The sequence below is a fragment of the Molothrus aeneus genome, chromosome Z (genome assembly GCF_037042795.1).
Source record: "Molothrus aeneus isolate 106 chromosome Z, BPBGC_Maene_1.0, whole genome shotgun sequence".
In the NCBI taxonomy this organism is placed as follows: Eukaryota; Metazoa; Chordata; class Aves; order Passeriformes; family Icteridae; genus Molothrus; species Molothrus aeneus.
In genome coordinates this window covers 28,671,451-28,696,346 of record NC_089680.1, presented here as the reverse complement: position 1 = coordinate 28,696,346, position 24,896 = coordinate 28,671,451, and the positions used below count along the sequence as shown (strand labels likewise).

General features: G+C 36.8%; 1 protein-coding gene across 2 annotated transcripts in view; it reads left to right on the top strand.

Moving 5' to 3' along the window:
- SMARCA2 (SWI/SNF related, matrix associated, actin dependent regulator of chromatin, subfamily a, member 2) overlaps positions 1 to 24,896 on the top strand; it is a 119,639-nt gene that overhangs the window by 73,116 nt on the left and 21,627 nt on the right. Inside the window, exons 27-28 of one of the 2 annotated variants that reach the window (XM_066568692.1) lie at positions 1,228 to 1,305; positions 6,919 to 7,137. In XM_066568692.1, the coding sequence (XP_066424789.1) occupies positions 1,228 to 1,305; positions 6,919 to 7,137 (297 nt within the window). Of the gene's footprint in view, positions 1 to 1,227; positions 1,306 to 6,918; positions 7,138 to 24,774; positions 24,883 to 24,896 lie in introns of those variants that run through there. The other variant, XM_066568693.1, reaches the window with a different exon arrangement.

Below are 24,896 nucleotides of genomic sequence, written 5' to 3'. Positions count from 1 at the left end.
CTATTGTTACAGCTTCTACTGTAAGATCACTTCCTTTTTTCAGGTCAGAAGTTACTCTGAGATAATAAGGAAGTATGTGGCCCTTTCATGATGGTCACAAAAGAATCTTTTTTTCTCTGTGTGAGTAACCATGTGACTTCGTTTTCATGAAGAGTGAAGGAGCAATGACTAGAAGTGAGAAGAACTAGCTCTCTTAATCACTTTCCCAGTTGCCTGGTTCATGTTAAAATCTAAATTATATATTCATTAAGGTACAAAGGTGTTCCTTGAGAATTGCATTAATGAGAACTGGTTTGGGTTTTGAAATCAAAATCCAGTGTCTGGATTTTGGTGTAGAAATCCAGACACTGGAGGGGAGATGTGAAGAAATATAAATTACTTACTATTTCTGAAAAATAAGCTACAGTATATTGGCTTTTTGGATGCTACATGCAGCATTCTATACTCCCATTAAACTGGGCTCAAAACAGGAGTTTTTAGGAAGAATTATAGGTCTGTAGCATAGTGTAATATTTGTTCAGAAAGCCCTGTGTAGAGTGACCTGTTATCTCTGGTTTCAGAATAATTCAGGGAGGAAGACTGAATATTTTGGGCTTTGTTTTAAAGAGGATATCATAATGGTTTCAGCTTTAATATTTTCAGTTGCACACTACAGTTCTAAATTGTTTTTCTAGTGTCTGTTTCTGTTTTTATTAAATAATCCATTTTGTCTGCAGTAAAATTTTCACATCTCAATTTGTAAGCAGAAAATGGTCACGAGAAAGTGATTCAGCAGGGTTATTTTCCAGGATAAAAACATGTTTTGTTCTTTTCATTTAATCAGGAATTTTTCAGTCATCTTGCTTTGATGGGAAAAAAAACTCAAAATCTAGAATGGTATTTCTGAAGGAATATTGTAGAATAGCAGTACAGAAATACATCCATTTTAACCAAAGCACTAACTATGCTTCTGACCCGGGAAAACCACAAGCCAAAATTTCCTGGTTTTGTATTTGGTCATTTCCTCAATCTCAAATTTTGAAGGGAGTAATAAGTGTCATTTGTCATTCTTACCATCTTATTTTGTTACTTCTGAATAGCTGAACACTTTAAAAGGTTTCATTTCAGTTTAAGTGCTCCCACATGTTGTCAGAAAAAGAGGGTCAGTGGAGCTCTCAACTGAGGGAGGCTGTTAGTTCAAGGTGCATGTGAGTACTTCCTAATAATTTTATCCATCTTTCTAACCAGGAAGAAGATGAAGTTCCTGATGATGAGACACTGAATCAGATGATTGCTCGACGTGAGGAGGAATTTGATCTCTTTATGGTGAGGATGGGTAATCATAAAAAAATCATCTTCTCTAGTGTTTTTAATAAAGGCCTTAACCTTTTTATCACTCAAGTTTGTCAAAACTTTACTAGAGAAGTAGGTTTTATTTACTTGTGTTGTTCATCTGAGGAAAAAAGTGTAGTCTGCTTAAATACAGAGTTCCTCAAATGACACAGAGTCTTCGGAGATTGCTTGCTGTCAGTGAAATAGTGACAATCTAGAGGAAGAGTTTGACACAACCTGAGAAATTTATAGTTCAAAAGTGTCAGTCACAGTTTGGCTTGCTAATTCTACAGCATACTACTACTATTCAACATTTTGTCTTACTTATGGACTTTGATATTGGCAAGGACAACTACAGGAACTTAGCAAGGTAGTAAATTAGTAGACTAACAGTGCTGTTTTCTTGGTGAGTTAACTGAGGTATTGTTGATGGTTTTATCAGGAATCCAATTAGCTGCATCTCTACTGCTACAACTGTTGGAACAGCTACCAAAATAGAGCTAGTGGTTCGAATATGAGCCGCTTCTTTTTATTAGTACTTCCCTTTTTGTTTATGCTACTTCAGCACTGATGGAATAATTACTGAAATGCCTTTGTAGGCATAGCTCTTGCCTTTTAGTGTTTGTACAGTCTGAGGATTGCTAGAGGATGTCTGGGCTCCACTGACACCAGTACAGGGCAATACTTAAATACTGAAGGTAAAGCACCATGCCCTCTAATTCTACAGAGGTGGCTTTCTTCTGCCAGATGAAACAAGACAGACACTCCTGTGCATAAATGGATGTGTATCTGGTGGTATCCGCAGAAACAACTGCTGATAGGACCAGCGCAAAACCTGTGTACCCAGTACAGGTTTTATTTCCTCATTGTCTTCTGCTTATGAATTCAACTGTAAAAATTTGCTGTTACACAAGCATGCAGGGGCCCTTTTTGTGTAAGTTACAGTTGTTCATGTACGCTGTTGGAAAAGGTCATATTCCCCTGTATGACTCTTCTTTTGCTCTTGCTGATTTGCCAGTTTAGTGTTCTGATGCTGTGCTTCATTAAGTGTTACTCAGAACTGAAATCACTAAAGCCAGGTTGCACAGAAGAGGAGTGCTTACAGACACCTGTCTTTTTAAACTTTTCCATCAGTGATTTGAGTGTAAGGAGATTTACATGACACAAACCAAGAGATGGCCATTTGGTCCAAAACTCAAAAGAAATCATTTCATTTGAATTATTGACTGAACATACCCTGAGTTTTGTGAAGGTGGATTTGCTTCTAGAAAAGAGCTTCTGATTTCTCCTTCAGACCCAGAAGAAAAGAACTTGGTTGAAAGTAGCTGATGAATTTGTATCTGTTTTTTTCAACTTGTAGTATTAAATTTGAAGACTATTTAATGTAAAAAAAGTTGAGGAGCCAAGAGTAAAGACAGTTTTGACAGAATCACAGAACATACTGAGCTGATAGGGACCCACAAAGGTCAATTCCAGCTCCTGGGCCTGCACAGGACATGCCAAGAATCACACCATGTGTCTGAGAGCATTGTCCAAACATTTACTGAATTCTGTCTGGCTTCATGCTGTTACAGCTTCTCTGGGGAGCCTGTTCCAGTGCTCCATGACTCTCTGGGTAAAGAACCTTATCCTGATATCCAGCCTAAACCATCTCTGACACAACTTTGGGCCATTACCTCCGGTCCTGTCACTGGTCACCGCAGAAGAGATCAGTGCCTGCCCCTCCTCTTTTCCTCACAAGGTGCTTGACTGCAATGAGGTCTTCCCCCCACTCTTCTCCAGACTGAAGAAAATGGGAGACCTCAGCTGCTCTTCATAATGGTTCCTCTTAAGGCTCTTCACCATCTTTGTGGCCCTCCTTTGGACACTCCCCAATAGTTTTGTATCTCTCTTACACTGTGGCACCCAGAACCCAGCACTGGAGGTGAGGCTGCCCCAGTGCAGAGCACAGCAGGACAATCCCCTCCCTTGCCCGGCTGGCCATGCTGGGCCTGATTCCCCCAGGACACGGGTGGCCCTCCTGGCTGCCAGGGCACTGCTGACCATGTTCAACTTGCCATCAACCAGGGCCCACTGGTCTCTCTCTGTGGCACTGCTTTCCAGCATCTCATTCCCCAGTCTGTCTGCACATCCCAGGGCTGCCCCATCCCAGAAGCAGAATCTGGCTCTCAACCTTTTTGAATGTCATAAGGTTGGTAATTTCCCAGTCCTCTCATTTGTCAAGGTGTCTCTGCAGTCCCTCCCTACTTTTGAGGGAGTCACTAGCTCCTCCCAGTTTTTTTATTGTCTGTGAACTTGCTTAGTATCCCTTCAAGTCCTGCATCCAAGTCGTTTGTGAAGCTGTGTGGGCTGAATGTGTTTTTCATATTAATTTACGTGGAAGTTTTTAAGGGAAAGTAAGGAGTTGGTAGTAAAAATTTTAAGAGGCAAAACTACACGCTTTGAAAGCCAGGGTTTGAAAATAGTAAGACAGTAAGATTGTAGTTAAATATTAATAGCTAAGAAATAATTTAAATTGTTAATACAAAAAATGGTTTTAATTTTTTGTAAACTGTTTCTCTGTAAAAGAAAAATGTGAAAAGCAAGTTTGGCAGTCAGAGCTATTTGTCTTTTTATCAATATTTCAAGTCTTGCATAGTCAGATAAAAACCAAAAGGTAGTCTGTATTTTCCTTGCTGTAGTTATACCTGTGCCACTTCATTCCCTTTTAAAGCTGTGCATATGTAATCAGAATTCAGGAGTCTGCAATACCCAACAAAAGTGTGTTTGGGTGTCTTAGTGTCTTAGGTGTGTAAAAGCATGTATTTTACTTATTTGAAGTGAGCAACAAGAAAGATCAGTTCCATGAGCATCTTTGCTATAGTCACTTTGCAGGTTAGAAGTGTTGTTTGACACAGGACCTGAAATGTGGCTGTAGAGCTAATTCACTGTTCAGGGAGAAGGTGTGTACAAGTGGACTTTGTTCCTGTGGTTTTTAGAGGCTTCACATCATAAAAAAAATTGGAAAATATTCAGAGAAAAATCGGGGGGTTTATGTGACCTGTACAACTCTGGTCATTTCGTAAGAATACTTCAATAAGCTACTTTTCTGGAAAATAAATAGTTCCCTTTACTGTTAAAACTGCTTAAATAAAGTAAAGAAAACATTAAAAGAACATGATTTTTGATGTAAAAATGCCTTTCAAGTGGAAGGCCAAATGGGTACCAAAACTCCAGTTGTACTAATATGTTAATCTCCTTGAAGTGAAAATGGCAATCTACTAGAACTGGATGTATAAATTACAGATTTTACACAGAGTGGCTTGAATGTTTTTTTCCAAGGACTATCTTAGTTATAATTTAGAAACTTTTACATAGAATGGCTTTGATGTTTCTTCCAAGGACTCTTCTAGTTATAATTTGGAAAGTTTAAGATAACCATCCACAGTTCAGAGGACAGTAGTGTTCTGTGGTTTTTCTGAACTGGAAATTTTAGGGCTTGAATGTGCCAACGTTCAAGTTCTTTGCTTAGGTTTAAGTAGTAGTAGCATATTATTTTTAGCATTTAGGCCTTATTGATGACAGAAAGCTTATCATTATTAGTTATATAAAAATAATATAGATGTCTCTTGGAAGCACAGGTTTTGGAAAGAGATGGGAAGATAGAACTGGAGATTTCCCAGGTGTAAATACGGTTTGAGTAGTATCCTCAGGGAAAAAAAAATCAGTTTATATCTCTGATAACTCAGATTAACTGAGATTATCTTTAATTTTCCTTCCCAAGCACTATTATATCAGAAAACAGCTATCATAATGTACTATCTTAGTGTTCAGTTTTTGTGTTAGACAAAGAAATATAGTCATTGAGGAAAAAATACAAAGTTTCAGCATTGAGTTCATGTTTTTAATGGCATTAAAATATGATGTCTTTTGACAACACTCAGGTTCTCGGCTAAATAATAGAAATAGAGCAATCTATTTCATTTATCCCATTTGAGCTGTCTCTTGGTGCAGCTGTCTGGTTGTCATGTTAGAATAAACCAAGCCACATGTTTGGCTTGAATGAGACATCTTGAAATTAATTCAAATTGAATGGGATGTTTTTTAATAGGTGAAATATGGAAGTCTGCTATAAAAAACTACAGGCTGCTCAGCCCATTCACTGTTGTCTAAAGTAACAGGGAACAGGGAAAATGCCCATGTATTTATAGTTGCTTCTTGAACATAGTTGGACCTACAGACTGAAGACCACTTCTTGCTTTCTGCTTTTCACTGAGTTTAGAAATTGGATAGTGCACAAGGCAAGGTGATGAAAACAAGTTGTAAGATGAACTTCTTGAGGTCATGTTTTAGAAATGCTTGTGTTTGAGATGTCCCAAGATGAGAGAAGATTCAGCATATTCAATGATGCCATTACTAAGCCTCAGGTTTTACATTTGGCTGGGTTTGACTGTCCCTCCAGAGAGATAATACCTCTGAATTAATGGATGTCTGTTTTGGCTAGCAGACATGCATTAATTGTAAAAGGATAATATGACATGCATTATTGTAAAAGGATGATATGTCTAGTTGGCATCATGTTTTAAGTGCAGCATCATGTACACAAGGGAGACATTTGTACATAATTGAGAATGGTTTTTTTATGACGTTTTAGTGGCCAAAGCAGTAGCCTCATATGATGCTACAGCCAATTCTGATGCCAGTCTATTTACATAATTTTTTTCAAATACAAAAGTGAAATGTTGGTGGCCATCTGGTTGTTTTCTCTGTTTAGCAGCTGATTACTGAGTGTTAAGTACTGTATGAGTCTTCAAAAGGCCAATTTGAAATGCCTATTCATATTATCTGATTTGAGTACTTAAGGCAATGCAGGTGCAATTCATGGGACCATGAGAGCCAGGTCAGTATGTAGTCGACAGAGGTGGATGCTTCCCCAGGAGGATTATAAAACACCTCACTGATGAATCAGCAGTAGATTGTAGGAATGTATCCTCTGTCTCCATGTCTGAGCCATTGTTCACCCCACGTGAAATGAATGATTATTTAAATTTCAGCTGAAAGTCTTAACATCACCTTCTTATGTTTGTAGCACTTTACCTAAGCTTATCTGATATTTTGGTGTTTCGATTTTCGTCTGGTACAACAATAAATCAGAAAAAAATTCAGGGGTTCGAGCGTGTTGGCTTTCTGGCTCTGTGTAAACAAGCCTTTCTCTGAATTTATTAGTTCTCCTTTGAGTCTTTGTTTCTTATAACAACTTTTAAATTTTCTTCTAATATTCAGGGTAACAAAACTAGTGTATTTTAGTTACTTTTTAGTACATAGTAGTAAAACCTTATGGGGACAGCAGTGTTCTTGTGATCTGCTTTGTGTCACTTTGCAGTGTGTTGTCTTAGTTCTGTCAGTGAAAGCTAGTTATGAAGTAGTGAATATGACTGGAAATTAACAATTGAGTGTAGCTTCTTTTTACAGATGCATTTTAGAAGTATTTAGGAATATTATGAAAGGGAGATATCTGGGAAGGACTTGGTTTAAAGTTTCAAGAGTTATTAGAGATGTGGGCATTGATACAGTTCACTTAATAATTGCCTTTAAAACCTTTTTATCCTTTGCCAATTGTCATTGCAGCGCATGGACATGGATCGTCGCAGGGAAGATGCCAGAAACCCTAAACGTAAACCTCGCTTGATGGAGGAGGATGAATTACCATCCTGGATTATTAAGGATGATGCTGAAGTTGAAAGGCTCACATGTGAAGAGGAAGAAGAGAAAATATTTGGAAGAGGATCCCGTCAGCGCAGGGATGTGGACTACAGTGATGCTCTCACAGAAAAACAGTGGCTGCGGGTAGGTTGTTGGTTGGTTGGTTGTTTTATACACTTGAAATTTACACATTTGTGGTAGGTTTTTCTTCTCATTTTGGAGTGAGCACAATTTTAGGCTTAAAATATCCTCATTATCCAGCTTCTGCTGCTATGTTGAAGATATAAGTAAGTTTTGAACTGCTCTCTACAAACTTAAATCAGTGTTACTAAGTGCTGGGTCTTAGAATGCTATGATAGCATTCTATTGCAACTGTTCTTATTTGCATGGATCTTACATCTTCAGGTACTTTTGTGTGTGTCGTCTTTCAGATGCATGAAGAATTGTTCAATATTCATGAAAACCGTTAGTCAGTATATATTTAAACTTTCTGTGCCACACAAGCTTATTATATTTTTTAATGCCTATATTTAATCCTTTTAAGAATTCAGAAATTTTCACTTAAATTTTCTTTCTCTCAGGCTATTTAATTTCCAAGTATTGAGCATTTATTAACTCCACTGAGATCAAAACATTTGGTAAATGATTTAAGAATTTTAAGGCCTGAAAGCAAAGATTCTACACTAAACTAACACCAAATCTGGGATTTTGTCTCTTGCTGTTCTTTGAAATCTACATTCCATGAATAATAATGCATGTGTCTTTTCAATGTGGTAGCAAGAGCATGGTAAAAAGGTGATTGTTGGAAAGGCTTTTCAAAAATTTTGTTGTTATAGTATGATTTCCAAAATTTATAAATGAAATATTATAAGTGCAAAACTAAATTAAATGGTTTGACAGAGTTTAAGTTTTGTTTTAAAAACTTGTCTGTTTGATTACAGACAATAGCAACAAGAATATACAGTGTAGGTTTTGTGTAATTCCCTGAAGATAGATAAAAATCTTTCCTACGTAGTTTAATATGGGATGTTTGGGAGACTGCATGGTGCAATACTGTACTAAGAGCTAATCCAGACCTGTTGCTTAGGGAAGAAACGGCCTGAATTATTCAAAAGCTGTAAGTTTAAGCAAGTCTGTGAAAATGCAGAAGTTTGATACCTGACATTTTCAAGTGGAGAAGAAAGATCTAAAAAAATAAACTCCTGTTTGGATTCTTGAAGATTTACCTTATCCTGCAGTGGAAGTGCATGCAGTATAGTGTACATTTACTCAGGGTCATTTTAAGCTACTTCTTTTAAAGATGGAACACTCTGGCTATGGCAGCATAGAAGTTAGCTTTGGCTTTTGTGTTTCGTGCTTCAGTTGGCTGTAATATTTGTTTTGAGGGCTTTATTGTCAAAAATAGCAGGCCTAAAAGAAATCCTGTGATCCCTGTCATACTGCAGGCAGAATCATACAGTCCTATGTCATTTATAATAGAAGTTCCAGATCTTACCTCTTCTAGCCATTTCTGAGCAGTGAATTTAGAAGTCTGCAGTGGATTGTTTCTGACTGTTTGGCTTTTTATTATATTTTATTTTAATTTTCCTGTTGAATTTTCATCTAATTACATGGTCTTAATAACTCTGCTCACACAGAGTAGCCTGATAGCACTTTTTTTAAACATTTCTTTGTGTCATAGGAGAGTTGTCTCCCAGTTGAGTAAGTTCCAAAAGTTAACCATGATTATGCAGTCTTTTCCCATAGTTCCTGTTTTCCGAATCTCCTGATTGTTTTCAGTGGCTTCCCATAGTTGTTTTCCATGTGACTGACTTCATTCTACAAGTTTGATCAAAAGACATGAGAATTCCAGATGCACTGTCATTTGAATAAGGAGGAGTTCTTTTGCATAACTTCTGTGGTACAACCTCATAGTTCAGTAGTTCATTTTCTAACATGAAAGGTATTGTCTCATGTTAAATTTTTGATCCAGTCTAAGACCTTAATCCTTTTCTGTGGCTCTACTTCCTTGCCAGCTTTTCAAAACCATGTTTCATACAGTCAGTCTTTCCTTCCTAAGAAGATTTAGCGTATACCCTTGTTGAATAATTTTCAAGTTTTCTTCACCAAAATTACTTCCAATTTTAAGCCTGTCCTAGGGTGAATTTCTGGTCAACTTGGTGTTCTCTTGAGATTCAGTAGGCGTACTTTCTATTCTGTCTTTCTAAAGACAATAAGAACACTGAAGTGATGGACCATTTGATAAAAAGCTATAAAGGACTACTCTGAGAATAATTTTTTAGCAGGTCTCCATACACTTGGTAGTAATTGTTTTTATCGTTTGCTTCTGAGACTGTATTGCGAAGCCAAGTTAGAAACCTTGCTAGGCAAGATGGTACATATACTACATATACTACCCTTTTTTCACCATGGTTTGTTCTTCTGTTGAGAGAAATTATTCTCGCTTCTCTCTGTTGAGTAATTAAGCAAGTTTTCAAATTCACTAAGTTGCCTTAGGACAGACTGCTTCATAGTGTATTGTAATTACTATTATAATTCTATTGTATACCTAGTTTAACATGCTTTCGGGTGCATTTGAGGGTGTGATGAAACAAATGGAAGCATAAGAACTGCTAATAAGAACTCCTGGCTCACTGGTGAGGTGTTCCAGATGCCAATGTGGCACCCATTCACAAAAAGAGTAGAAAGGAGGACCCTAGTAATTATAGACCAATCAGCCTGACCTCAGTACCACGTAAGATAATGGAGCAATTTATATTAAGTGCCATTATGCAGCACTTACAGGATGGCCAGGGTATCAGACCCAACCACCATGGGTTTAGGAGGGGTAGGTCGTGTTTGACCAACCTGGTCTCTTTTTGTGACCAAGTGACCTGCCTGGTGGATGCAGGAAAGGCTGTGGATTTGTCTGTTTGGACTTCAGCAAGGCCTTTGACACTGTCTCCCACAGCTCACTCCTGGACAAGCTGGCAGCCCACGGCTTGGACAGGAGCACTCTGTGCTGGGTTCAGAACTGGCTGGATGGCCCGGGCCAGAGGGTGGAGGTGAACAGTGCCACATCCAGCTGGGGCCAGTCAGCAGAGGTGTCCCTCAGGGGTCTGTGCTGGGCCAGTTCTGTTTAATATTTTTATTGATGACATGGATGAGGGGACTTAGTCCTTCATTAATAAGTTTGCAGGTGACATCAAGTAGGGGACATGTGTTGATCTGTTGGAGGGTAGGAGGGCTCTACAGAGAGACCTGGCATGATTGGATGGATGGGCAGAGTCCAGTGGGATGAAGTTTAATAAATCCAAGTGCTGAGTCCTGCATTTTGGCCACAATAACCCCCTGCAGCGTTACAGGCTGGGGACGGTGTGGCTGGAAAGGGACCTGGGGGTACTGGTGACAACTGAGTGGACATGAGCCAGCAGTGTGCCCTGGTGGCCAAGAAGGCCAATGGCATCCTGGCCTGTGTCAGGAACAGTGTGGCCAGCAGGAGCAGGGAGGTCATTCTCCCCTGTACTCAGCACTGGTGAGGCCACACCTCGAGTGCTGTGTCCAGTTCTGGCCCCTCAGTTTGGGAAGGACCCTGAGACGCTGGAGCGTGTCCAGAGGAGGCAGCGAGGCTGGAGAGGGGCTGGGAACCCAAACCCTGTGAGGAACGACTGAGGGAGCTGGGGGTGTTTAGCCTGGAGAAAAGGAGACTCAGGGGTGACCTCATCACTCTCTGCAACTCCCTGAAAGGTGGCTGTAGTCAGGTGGGGTTTGATCTCTTTCTCCAGGCAGCAACTGACAGAACTTGAGGACACAGACTCAAGCTGCACCAAGGGAAATACAGTTTGGATATTAGGGAAAAGTTTTTCACAGAGAGGGTGATAAAATATTGGAATGGCCTGCCTGGAGAGGTGGTGGAGTCACCATTCCTGGATGTGTTAAAAAAAAACAACTGGATATGACACTTGATGCCATGGTTTAGTTGAGGTGTTAGGGCATGGGTTGGACTTGATGATCTTAAAGGTCTCTTCCAACCTAGTGATTCTGTGATTCTATAATACTTTCTGGTCTCTTCAGTGGCATTACATTTATAATGTATCATTGCTTGTGCACTTTCAGAATAAAACTACCTAATTGGATAGATAATAAAGTAATGTAAAGTAACGAAATAAAGTAATGTAAGTTTTTTGGATTTTTTAAAATTACCTTATTTTTCATGTGTGTGAAACAGAGTTCTTTGTCACACTCATTGCACTCTCAGCAGAAGTCACTTTCATGTCTTTGAGAATATGTTTGATTTTTCTGTAATGGCATCTCAAGAAGATGTCATAATAATAGTGTTGCACAGCATATTCAAGGGAATGCTTAACTATGTCAACAAAAAAAAAGGTGGTAGATGCCATTTTCCAAAGCTAACCATGGGTCTATTTTTATTGCAGTATTACAAAATAAGGAGATTTATTTAGCAGTGAGGGATACCCCTCACTTTTCTTCTCTTGCTGTAGCTGCTATCTTCTTATAGAGTTTTCTGAACAAAATCTTCTGTTTCTGATCAGTAGGTTGGTTTATAATATTGCTGTCTAGTACTGAGCTGTCTCTTTTATGTCTTGCGGAGCTGACTAGATCTTTTTCAGGGTGTTTTGCCTCATTCAGCAGCCACAGCTCTTGATTGTGGAATAGGTGCTGGCTCTTTTTAAGTTAGATCCTGAACTCTTGCTGATACATGCCAACACTGGACAGTGTAGCTCTGGCACATCCCAACAGGACCTCAAGGACAGCGTACCTTGAGGTCTGTATGCATGTCTGTACACTGACCAAGTATGCCAAGCTCCCTTCTTCCTAGGAGATCAAGTAACTGACTGTAGAAGCAAGGGACAAAATAATAACAGAGGCCAAACCTGTTATCATAGGCAGTATTTAGTGAGATTGTGCTGCTGCTGGAGAGCAGCCTGTCATTCGTTGACAGTCTCCCAGGAAAACTCTTAAGACAGTAACAGGCTTCATTCACTAGCTGTCGCTGCAGCTCGCTGTTCTATAACTGGTGGCATGACAACCATATCTCCTTTAAAAAAAAAATCTGGAAGGAGGAGTTTGCTTCCCGATCTACAAAGCATTTATATTCTGGACGTATTTCATGCTTCAGCAGATTCTGTCCCTGCACCACTTCTACAGAAAATACTTTGCTGGTTCCCATGGCATAGTATTTTTGAGAGGGGTCATCTACTAAGAATTTGATTGCCTGAGACGGGCTTCAAGAAACAGAGGATTTATTTGAGTTGGTAAAAGACCCTTAAGACTCTTGCATCTGGTTTCAGCTTCTCATGCAATTTAATTGCTGGCTAGATGACATAAATAAAGTCGTAGTCTCCAGTTGTCCTTGTTAATTTGAAATAGCTTTACATGCTGGCCAGGGAAGCATACCTGATTACAAAATTAACAGCATCTCATTTATGTCAGGCAGACATGTAAAAGTCATGCTTGTTTTGCTGATCTAAAATTGTAAGTGAAATTCATGCATTTGGTTTGTAATTAGTCAGTCTTACTTAAAGAAAAACAGTGCTGGCTTTCACTCATACAAAATATCTGATGTTACTGTTTAACATAGGCATAAATTTTGTTTATGTTTACTAAAGTTACATGGTATAATAAACTACCTAGCAGGAAAAATTTTTGATGTGTTTTTAACTGTTTCCTTAACAACTGGAACTTTAAATTTTGGATTTTACACACTTTACTTTCAAACCTGTCTGTTAACAGGTTTGATAGCAGAGATAGTAAATTTGGGTCGATTTGTTGGTATAACTTGGTATAAATTGCTAAAAGTTTTCAAGTAGGTTTGTGTTTTCTTAAAGAGCTTCAGTTCTATATATATAACTTCAGAATCAATACTAGGAAGGTATTTTAAGACATATTTTTGTAAACTGGCATAGTGGAATTTGATTTTACAGTAGTGTTTTGCTGATGGTTAGGGTCAGAGACAGACACCAACTTAAGGGATAGTGTAGTTTTCTATAATGCAAAACTGCAAAGAATCACAAAAGGATAAACTAAACAGTGCATCTAATCATTACTACAAAAAATGCCTGTAGTGATTAAGAAAGGTTACAGTTGCCCTGCTTTACCCTTCATCCAGATCTACATATCAACCCAGGGAAGGTGTCACAGTGAAGGACTGGAAAACCATGTCCTGCAGCTGGGAAATCCTGTGGTGCATCCACCTTGCAGGCAGCGAGGCTTCTGACTTCACGGTGAGAGTAGCCCAGCTTTTATAATAAGCAAGCTACCATTACTTCTAATACAGAATCATCTGGTTTTATCCTCCTATTGGGTTTCTCCCAAAGCCTTGCCAGGGCTCAAGGAGGAACCAGGGGAGTTGTCTTTGATCCTTCGCCTACAAACAAGGCCAGATGTGGCCTTGTCCTGTTTCTAAATACAGAAAGGTAAATACGTGTTTCACCAGTGAGCAGGTACATATATCGTATTGCTAATAATGCTTCACTGATTAATGGCTACACATAACTTTTGGTTGGAGAGTTCATCTAGAGGTCAGCTTTGGCACAGGGCCTGTTGTTTAGGCCTTCCTACAACAAGTACTGAAATACCTGTGTGTAGAATTATTATTGTAGTCTGTAGTGGTTTTAGTCAGTATTGGAGGCTGAAATTCATAGAAGGAGGGAAAAAAAAAGTTTTTACCCAGTGGATAGTTTATCTGAGTAGTTTATGTGCATAATACCCCTGCACCCCTGGTTTTCTCTCTTTGTTTCTACTCTATAACATTTCTGGTTGCAATTGCAAAATTTTCTGAGTTGCTGCTAAACCTGTTTCACAATCAAGTGAGTATTTGCGCAGGACATTTGAAGAAAATTGCATTTTGATCTAAACCATGCTCTGTAGTATTGAATTGCAGATGCAATTGAATTTGTTAAGCTGTACGGGAAAAAAAGTCACATGTAAAAGACTGTTCCTGGAAGATTAAAAAGTTCATCATCCAAGGGTGTTGTCTATTTTGTGACCAGTGATCATCAGAATGCTCCAGGTACTGCTAATATTCAGTGTGAATATTAGATAAGTTTTATGCATGTGGAAGCTGCTTTTTGAAAGGTTATACAATTGGATATGACTTCAAGACCTCATTGAACCATTTTTGTATTTGGTATACTTACTACCTATCTTTCATGTCCTCTCCATTAAATTCAATTCAGAATCTACTTAAGAAAAGGAAAAAAGGGTACTTTCATATTGTAGTGAAATTAAAACTAGTGAAGCAAAAAGTGTATTTTCTTGGTTTTTCATGGATGAGAGGGAATTTAAATGCATCTACCTGATAGCTTTGGTTCACTATTTTGGCAGGATAGCTTTGTTAGTTTCTAAGGGAAAGAGCCTGATCACGCTGTGTGACTTTCTCAGAAATTCTCTTGTCTTTTCTCAGAATGTGGAATCAGGGTCAAGAGTATTAATTTTGAAAACTAAAAAAGTACTTTGAAATGCTTCTTAAATGCTTCTTCTTCAGAGATATTCTCCATAAAGAATTTTTTTTTTTTTTTTTTTGAGAAAGACTTCAAGTCAGGAAATCTGAACAGGTGTTTATGAGGAGTACCTTCCAGTAAAACAGTGTCATATTTTCATAGGATTCTTTTTATTTCAGTCTGATTTTGACTATACAACGTTACATGTAAAGTACGATAACACATATTAACGTGCCTTGAAGTAGAATTGTACATCTGTTCTCCTCTAGATAACCTTAAATAATAATGCCAAATAAATACTTACTGTAAAAAAATGTAGGGAGTGCTGTTAGCATTAGAATAAAATAAACTTAATTTTCTTTGAAATAACTGTATCCTCTGACATACCAAGTTTATATAGCCTGGAAGTTGTGAGTTAAAAATCTGGGTTTCATGTTTTGTTAAACTTTTACTGTTTCAAGTGCAAAATTTTTCAGAAGAAGAATTAGTCCCTGTGGTTAAGATGCCAGAAATACTCCTTATGGAAGTTCAAAATTCCTGTCAACTGCCTGAAGGAGATTGAGGGGAGACCTCATTGCAGTTATAACTTTGTTGTGAAGGGAAGAGGAAGGACAGGCACTGATCTCTTCTCTGTGGTGACCAGTGGCAGGACCTGAGGGAATGGCCTGAAGTTGTGTCAGGGGAGGTTTAGATTGGGTATTATGAAAAGGTTCTTCACGCAGAAGGTGTTTGCATACTAGAAGAGACTCTCCAGGGAAGTGGTTACTAAGCCTGACAGAGCTCAAGCAGCATTTGCATAATGCTCTCAGGCACGTGGTGTGATTCTTCTGGCTCTCCTGTGCAGGGCCAGGAATTGAACTCTTCCAACTCAGGATGTTCTATGACTCTAAAACTGAAATAAAACCAGCTATTAAGTAATTCACAAAACCCATGTGAACCAGGGTCTGCGTTTGAAGTCTAAAGCATTGTTGTTGCTGAGGGCATATATGACAATGGAACAAGAAGCAGCAAACATTTTAATATTTGGGTCCATTGCATTGTTATGTTCTCTGACATGACTTGAAAGTAACAACGGTATGTTGTATGGTACCTAACCTTCTGTCACATATCAGTTTTTTAATAAAGACATTAAATTTTCGTATGTTGATTTGCATTTGTGACATGGGTAAGTTACCCATACCTTCAAAGTGTATATTTTGGCCAAAGTATTTATTCACTCTGTGAAAAGGGAGCCATTTGTAAAAGGCTGTCTTCTGAAGGTAGACCTGAGCAGGTGATGGAAGGCTTTATGCTGATGTTTTTTATGCAGTATGCATATAGGCAAAATAATTCTTCTGATAGGTTGGTGTATGTATGCAGAGCTCTGCTTCTTCTATAGAAACTACTTCTATAGCAACTTAAATGATAGCAATTTGTCTTTTCTTGTAAGTAAACAAGTATGGAAGTACTAACTTAACAGATATGGAAGAACACAAAGGTTTCAGTCTGAATTTCTCAAAAACTATTCAGCCAGTGCTTAGCCATGTCATGATTGTCAGTTAGCTTCCTGAGTCATCCTGAAGTACCCTGCTTGATGAGTACAGTAGTGTACTTACTTATTCTAGTGGTAAAATTTTAACCTTAAAAAAATCCTACAAGAACTTCCAAGTAACCACAACCATGTAATTTTGTCCCATACTCTGGAATTTGCATGTTTATCAAGTTCCATGGCTATTCATCGTGTATTCTTTTCAGAGGCATTTGACATTTTTAGCTGGGTTTCAAATGCAGAACCGGACTTTGTTGTTGCTTCCAGCCATTCTTTAGATTTTTGTATATGCTCTATACTATACTATACTATACATCATTTTGTTGAGAAACTTCATGTGCTCTTAAGTCATTGGCTTTTCAAGAATTTTTTGTATTGCTTGTAGGTAATAGTTTGTGCTCATCAGACTGTGATTTGCAATGCAACTTATCCCAGAAGAACAAAAAAGCCTTCTAGACAGATACTGGTCATGTTAGATTTTTACTTCTAGGTTGTAATATGCATATTAAAGGGTCAGGATCTACTGTGAGTCCTGGCATGGTCATATAACTGCGCCTTCAGAAGCATCCCGAAGACATGGAACTCACTGCATCAGTGCTCAAAGGTAGCATCACAACATACTGTTTTGATATAAAATACATAAAAGATACATATAATTTAGCTTTTTTTCAGCAAGTTTTCCAAACTTTTACTTAGTTTCATTCCATGCAGTCTTCCTCCAAATTCCTCTCAGTTATTAAAAAGCTATACTGGAATTGTCATAAAGAGATACTTCCTAGTATTTATTATTTAAGTACTCTATTTCTATAAATATTTTCCTCTTTTGGCACAGGAAGTGAGTATTCTAATCTCTTACAATATGTTTTTGTCATATCATGCTCTCTTAACACTGTGTGCTTCCCATTCTTAATTGCCTCGCAGTACTTACATTAATAATGATAGATGTTTAAACCAAATTTCCCATGTTATTGCAAAAAATCTTAAGCTATTTTCTGTGAATAAGTAGATATAAGAGATCTGTGAACATCCCCTGAAAAATAATTAAGCTATAATGGTTTCTGAAAGCTGTTACTTTTTTTTTCCTCATGTATTTATTTTTTGCAAGATATTTTATCTGTTTTGTTTTGAGTTTATTTTCTCAATTTTGCTCCCATTTACTTATGTTCCACATTTTAAACTTGGAATAAAAGATTACGTTTGAGAATATGTGAATATACTTAAATTTAAGAAAGAAGAACATGTAAATGAAAATATTTGATTGTTTGACAGCATATATGCCGACATATATGTCGGCAGTAGCTGAGTTTATTTCGACATACATAAAAATGCCAGTTTAAGCTTTGTACTATAGACTTATCTTGTTACATCATTAAGAGCCATGGGTTTCAGGACACAGAAAATTTATGCTTATCTTTAAATTAGAAGCCTTGTGTTAGTCTATTATTCTGTTAATCAAAAAGAGAGAAAACTTCTACTGTTTTTCTGAGCAGTTTAGAAGGCACCCCTGAATATCTGTTTACATGAGAGGTAAATAGTTCAATTATTCTAACACTACTGATTTATCTCAAAATTAGTGATTTCGTGCTGGAAATCTGCGAATTATCCCTTTGTGTTTTAGTCCTCACCTGTGTTGTTTCCATAGTGGAAGAAAAGGCATCCTGTTCTTCATAGGAAACACTCTACTAAGATATGGTATCCTGCTGTTGAGTATGTTGCAGAACAAGTTTGTAATGGCTTCTTACCTTTTTCCAGTGCTTAGAATTGTCAATTTCATCTTTACCATAGAGCAGATGCCTGTTGCGGCAAATATTTGCAATCATCAAGGGAAGCAAATGTCCTGGAAAGAGCCAAGACTGCAGTTTCTTTGCAAAGAGCTGGTCTGATGAGGGTATAAACCCTGTCTTTATACCAGGTATTTTTCTGATTTAATTAGTAGGGTCTTAGAAGATAAAGGAGACAATTTTTTTTGAATGAAGAAGGGCTAAACACCTGGACGTTTTTTCAAAAGTAATTTTTAAAAATCCATTAATTCCCATTCTCAAATTGAATTTTAAAAATCTTTTTCATTAGGAATAAAATCAAACAGAAGAAATCTTTAGTTGTTAGCACTATGAACTGCAAAACATCATCCACACTGCTAGTCTGCCAGTAGACATTGCAAAGTAAAGATTTCCTACTTTTTCCACAGCAAAAGGATGTCACATTTATAAAAAGGTAAATGTCAAGGGAAAAAAGACAAATTAATATTGCTTAGAATTACTCAGAAACCTGCAACAGTAACAGTATCTTGCGAAATGTGAGATAAAACACAGCTGTAAATACTTGCCTCAGAACTTGGAAAAGAAGCCATCCTGAATAACTATTTATTTATAAGTAGTCAGATATAAGTGTGTTTCTGATAGGGGTTTTTATGCATGATCTCCCTTGTAAAGCAAACAACATCTTAACCTTAGTAGGAGATGATAAATCCTTGGAATGCTGAATTCCTCTTTGTTCTTGAATGTGGTTATTATTGATGAGTATTTCCGTAACTTCATTGCAGCATATTTCCTCCTCTCCTGTGACATTTGTCTGTGAGCCTGAATGGAGTGTAGGTGCTAACAGAAATACTACTAAATTAAACTTTGTTCATGAGTTCTGAACTAATTCATGAACTATTTTAGCAAATCATTAAAAATTTCCTCAGAAGAACAACAGGGCAATAAATCCCTTCAGTAAAAGATTTATTTTAGACCAAAGAAGGAAGTAAGTTCTGGAAGCAAAACCCTCAGTAAAAGCTAAGCTATTACAAGCTATTACTATTTTCTTTCTAAACTTTTGAGATGCCAGGGAAATTACATCTGTTCTCAGACAGAAATATGTTTAATGCTGACTAAATTCCAAGCTTATTATTTTAAAGGAATTTAGGAAAAAATGAGAAAAGTAATCACCACCACCACCACCCCCCCCGGCACCCACCTTCTCCTGATGCCCATCAGAAAAGGTGATTTTCTCATGCAATTAACTTTCCTTGCCCTTTGTGTAGGGAAGATAATGTACTTGTTTAAGGAAAAGCATAACTCTAGTACCAATTATCCCACAATGCCTTAGTCAGTATAGAGTTCTCTACACTCTGTAGTAGGCTTTCCTGAATCAGAATTCCTAATAAGACTGATAAAATTAAAAAAGGGGGAAACCTTCCCTATTTTCACTTCCTCACTGAGTAGCACCAGTTACTAAATGCTCCAGAATCTTTTCTATACAACAAGCATCTGTTTCTCTGACATAGTGAGCAAAATAAAGGGGGGAAAAATGAGGCATCTCTATCATGGCTTAGATTTTACTTTAAGATGTATTGCTTGTGAATCCGAAGCTGGGAAACATACCTGCAATATTTTCATTACAGTCTTCCAGTGTCTTTTTTAGTTAGTTATATCTCATCAGTCTCTCAATTTTACCTCCAATCATACTTCCAAAGATACCTGCAACTATTTCCAGTACCAGTCTGCTAAAGATATTTAGTCTTTGAGTTATCAATTTGCTCTAAGGTTCTGAACTATATGAAGGCAATCTGAAATACCCAGGATACCTTGCACTTGAGAAATGCTATTGTAAGATCCCTTTTAGAATATGTTTGTTTATCGTCTAGAAATTTTCCTGCCGAATATTTCACAAGTCCATTATAAATTGTCCTCCAGTCATGAAGGAGAGAGTTTTTACCCCTGTGTTCAGAAGTGGGTTTATTATTATTACTGTAAGTCACAAGAATTCTTCAGCAGGTTATCTAGCTTTCTAACATGATGGGAAGAAAGTTTGGGAAGCACAAACAAAAAATCCCACCACAGCAAAACAGTTCAGTGATAAAGAGTAAGAGCGTGATCTCAATATTTCTGGCATAGAGTTATTTTAGATTCCTCTCTCATCTTTCTGTTGCTCCTAGATGAGGTTGGCTTGGTCAAGAGGTTTTTAAAATTAAGTCTTTTTAGCAAGACATTTTGAAAACTGTAGAAGACAATTGGCAGACCTTTAGATCTTCTCAGAGTGTGGGTAAGTAAATGTAGACCACAGAAAAGTGATGATTTTTGGGTAGTTTCACATTCAGGGTCTTGACACAGTGCGTATGTATTTTCTCAGTGCTCTGATTGGTTAAATAAAGTATATTTATAGTCAGCATGATACAGTTGTTTCTTTCTATAACCCAATTCCTTCCCTCTAATGGAGCACTTCCACTGCTCACTGAGCAGACAAGCAGTGGGGTCCTGGTATCATGAGTAGTTAATTGTGCTCTTCAATTTCTCTGTCCCCAAAGTTTTTGAAAATCTCATTGGTGCAAAATCAGCTTGAGAAGTTCCATTTAACATCCCTGTTTGCCTTTTAGGAGAGGGACAAATGAGACTAATTACAGATTTTTTTTTATTTCTTTTTAACAAGATTTCACTTTTGAACAGAGGAAAATTTTATGCACTTGTCAGTGGGTTTTGTCATAACTGAGAGAGAGTTTATCAGTACTGGCTCTGCATGATGCTTTACTTAATAATTATCATATTAAAGATGAAGCTTCTGCATTAAGATATCTTATATCAAGATTAAATATTAGGATATTTGACCTGAAAAAATATTCTCAGACCCAAAAGAAAACACTGATGATAAAAGCTTTGATCCTATTAATATTTTAAGTCATTACCTTTTTTTTAATATTATGCTTTATTGCTTTGGTTGAGGCCATTTCTCGTGGTTATGTCAGAGCATTTTGTCATCAGTCTTTGAATCAAAATTTAGGAAAAGTCTATAATTTACATTATTGTTCTCCTTAATGTCTAATTAAACATAGGCAGCTGGAGTTTCAGTGGAAATAATTGGGTAACTATTAATAATTTTCAAATCCAAAACAGAAAACAGTCTATTTTCTCCCACTTCTTAAAAAGATGCTAGTTTCAGTGATGTGACGACACAGACTCTTGCTTGGTGAACATATGGCTGAAGAACTCATTTACCATATTTGGTGGAATTTCAGCCTGTCTGAGAAGACTATGTATTACAAGTTGATACATTTTTTCAATAACTGCATTTTGTGTTTTTAGAAAAAACAATACTTTGATGAAAGCAAGTTAAAACTGGATGTAATCACAAACTCTTTGCCTTTGACAAATTGTGGTCTGTATTCTGTTTCAGTTTAGTCTCAGAAAAACTAGACTGGTGAGTCTGTTGTGCAGTAATACTCAACAAGAAGACTAAATTGAATTAAAATAACTCTTCACCAACCTTTAAAATTATTTTCATGTATTTATTGATTGCACTGTTGATAGAATATCTTAAGCCCTTTAATCTAATTGCCAAGTGTTAAAGTAATTTTTCCTCACAGTCTTTATCTATTATACTGACCTCTATGTTGTTGCATAGCAAGATACAATTATGATGTAAGGAAACTTGCTGTACAGAGCCTAGAAACAATTCTAATGTGAAAATTAGAAGCAGTCCCAGATGTCAGGAATGTTATTGGTAAAAAAATAAGCAAGAGAACTGGATTTTGAAGAGATCTATTTAAAAATGTGAACTACAGAGTGAAAAGTTGAAATCTTCATTGGTTGCCAGATTTAATCTGAGAACAAATGTAAAATAAAGAATGGTAGTATTTCAGACAGAGCAAGACAGAAAAAACAAAAACAAAACAAACAAAATAACAACAACAACAAAAAAGACAAAACAGGAAAACTTTTCTTGGAATACCAATACAATATTCCAAGAAGGATCATATTGAAGAGAGAAATTGGTAAGGCTAGGTAGATGACATTTTAGGGGTTTTGGTGTTTATTGTCAGCTGTCCCTAGGTTTCTTTTCTTCCTTTCTTCTCTTCTAATGTGGTAAATGTGAACTTCATTTTGCAAAGCAGTCATCTGCTGTTCATTACTGCACTAGTGGCATGGTTTTTGGTTTTAAGTGCTTAACAGCCCTAAACCTTAGTGCCTTTTGGCCAATAGTCAGTAAAATGCCCTGTTAAGTTACTTGTTGTTCCCAAAAAAGCTCATTCTTTTGGAGATTTTGTATGATGGGGTTAGTATTTATGTTCAGGGATTTGGTAAGATGGTGTGGGCTTTCTCTGTTCACCTATATTTAAGCACTTTCTCTTGAAATACTGAGTTTAATTAGCATGCTAGGGTATTTCTTCACATGTTAGTTAGAATAACTGTCTTTCAGCTTTGCAAGTTGGAGAGGTACAGGGCATTGATGTTGAGGGATGCAGCAAGTTTTCTGAATGTTCACCTCATTAAGCTAAAATTGGAGAGGGACACAGAAAGAGTTTGTATGTCCTGTACTCACATCCTGTTTCATCTGAATAGCTTCAAGCAGACTTAATATATGGCTCTGTGCCACTTCTGCTCTGTGTGTCCAGTTTTTAGACTGTATCTAGTACTGATAGCTTTCACTATGTCTCAATTTTCTAGTTACCTAATTATCTCCAGTCAAAGGAAAAATAATTATGTACTGCAGTTTTTCCACCATCTAAATGAGACAGGCCTTAGACACCAAAGCTGATTTTATATGAGGACCTCCATTGATTCACTCTGTGACCACACTTGAGTTACCTGATTCCTGTAAAATTATTTTAAAACTTATTAGTTGTATAAGGCCTACACAATTGTTGACTTGCAGAACACAGTCGTGAAACAAAACTGAGCTGTTAGTACTAAATCCTTATTTGCATCTGTAATTCTGAATTGAAAAGGTGTTGAGTCACAGTGCTGTATTATCACCAACAGAAGAATACATATGTAGTATCCTGTCTTTCAAATTGGGAAAATAAACAGTTTGCATTTTATCCTTACTTTTTTCTGTTTGGAGCTCAGGTATCAATGTTGTAACAATGTTCCCTAGCAATGCTTCCACCTGAAAACAACTCTTCTTTAGGAAAGATGAAAATCTAATTGCAAGCAGCAATAGGGAGTCAGAGTGTCTCAGAAGTAACTTCTGCTTGCCTCCTGAAAAATATATATTTGCTCTTGGGAAGTGGAAGCTTCTTTTTGGAAGAAGACAGTTTGATTTCTTTAATCCATGATAAGTGTGCTCTTACCTCTTTAGAAATGAAACTGATTTGTGTGCATGGACTAAGTTACAGCGATATGCGTCAGAAAAGCAGGAACATTTTGTCAGTACTGAACTTAACACAGGGTCCTCATATTTCACTGGCGTATTTGCCTTTCAAGAGATGCCTGACAACTTACGAAATTTGACATTAAATTTTTACAGCTGTCTCTGAAAAAAATGAGGTGTACAGACTTCTTTTGGTACTGTTCTGTCCAGTTTCCTTAATGGAAGGAAAGTGTTAAATTTTTATTCGTGTACTATTTTCCTTGACTCCCTTGCTGTTCACCTCACTAATCCAGAGGCATTTGAACGTGGGAGATGTCTGTCTTACTTTGCACTCTCACACAGCCCATCATCTGTCAGGAACTGGAGATTTCTGCCTGAGATTTGTATCATAATCGTACTGGTAAAGGTTTGGAAGGGCATTCTCTTCAGTGTGGCACTTAGGGCCTGGAATAGTAAGCTTTTTTAACAAAGAGCTCAGTCAGATGAATTCACTTAATAAATATGTTGCTGCTGATACCCACATGCTTGGATCATATGTGTAGATGTATGCACAGTGCATTAACCTATCTGCTGATAATTGATTCATATGATACAGTTTTAAGACAAAATAAAGCATATAGGTTTAGTTTTAAATGTCTCTTCTTTTGAGACAAAATAAAGCATATAGATTTAGTTTTAAATGTCATTGTTTATGTACAAAATACAAATTTGTCTCTTGAGAACAAATATTAAGAGTTGTAATAGCAACATTTTTGTACTACTTGTATTGTCAAAATGATTTTCGAGTGGGTTCACTAAGATCTTAAAGCTGTCTGAGTTTACATTGATGCATAGAAATTTTGAAAATTTGAAATTTTGAAAACTTAATATAGTAATTGATTGTTTTATTACTGGCTAAATAGAAAGTTTAATGTTTGATGATAGATTTGTAATTTGCTAAGAGTTCCTTTGCTACCTGCTAGCTACTAATTTTAAGAGTGCAAGAGTATATATTAGTTTACTTGGGTTTTATTTTTATCATTTGTCTTTACTAAATTACTATATGTAATATTTTTAAAAATCCCAACTTTTCACTTTTATCTTTTCTTTTCACTAATATTTATTTCCCAAAATACTGCCTACTCTAACCAAAAAATTTATGCAAAATTCTAAGTGAGATGTTATTAATTCTGTGATGACAGAACCACTGTGATTGTCTTTTTGGTGGTAGAAAATCTGTTAAGCAAGCAAAAATATAAATATGTTGTAGTTAAGTTTTCTGAAGGACAGAAAAATGTTAACAGAAAAAGTTAACAAAGTTAACAGAATGATTACTCGGTTGGTTTTATTTTTTTTAATTTCTTTTAAATCAGAATAGATTATTGTATCAGTTTCAGTAACCAAAACTTGATCTGTTCTCTGTAGAGCAGTAGGAATACATTTTCTGTAATGAAAGAATCTTTAAAATGCATGCAAGCAATTTCAGTTTTAAAATCATACTTGAAATTGTCTAATTGTGCTATTATTATTAAAGTAATAACAAGAATCAGCTAAAAATCTAATTTGAATGCTTAGAATAATAAGGGGAGAAATATGATAAGTAGTTGTCAATATTAAAACCAGCTGAAGGAGGAAGGCTTCAGGCCTTGTAGTAGGTAGAATGAAACAGCAGATTTCAGTATCCACAATCCTTTCAGTATTAAATTTTCAGTAAAATAAAATTACTTGTATATGAAAACATAGCCTTTCCCCAGCTCTCTTTTTTTTCCTGATCAGCTGATGAAGAGACTAGCAGCTCGCTGCTTTGCTGGCTTGTTAATTTTATCCCCACTAACTGTGATTTCCGATAGCCGGCCTGCTGATAGTGGTAAGGTAAATATCCTTTT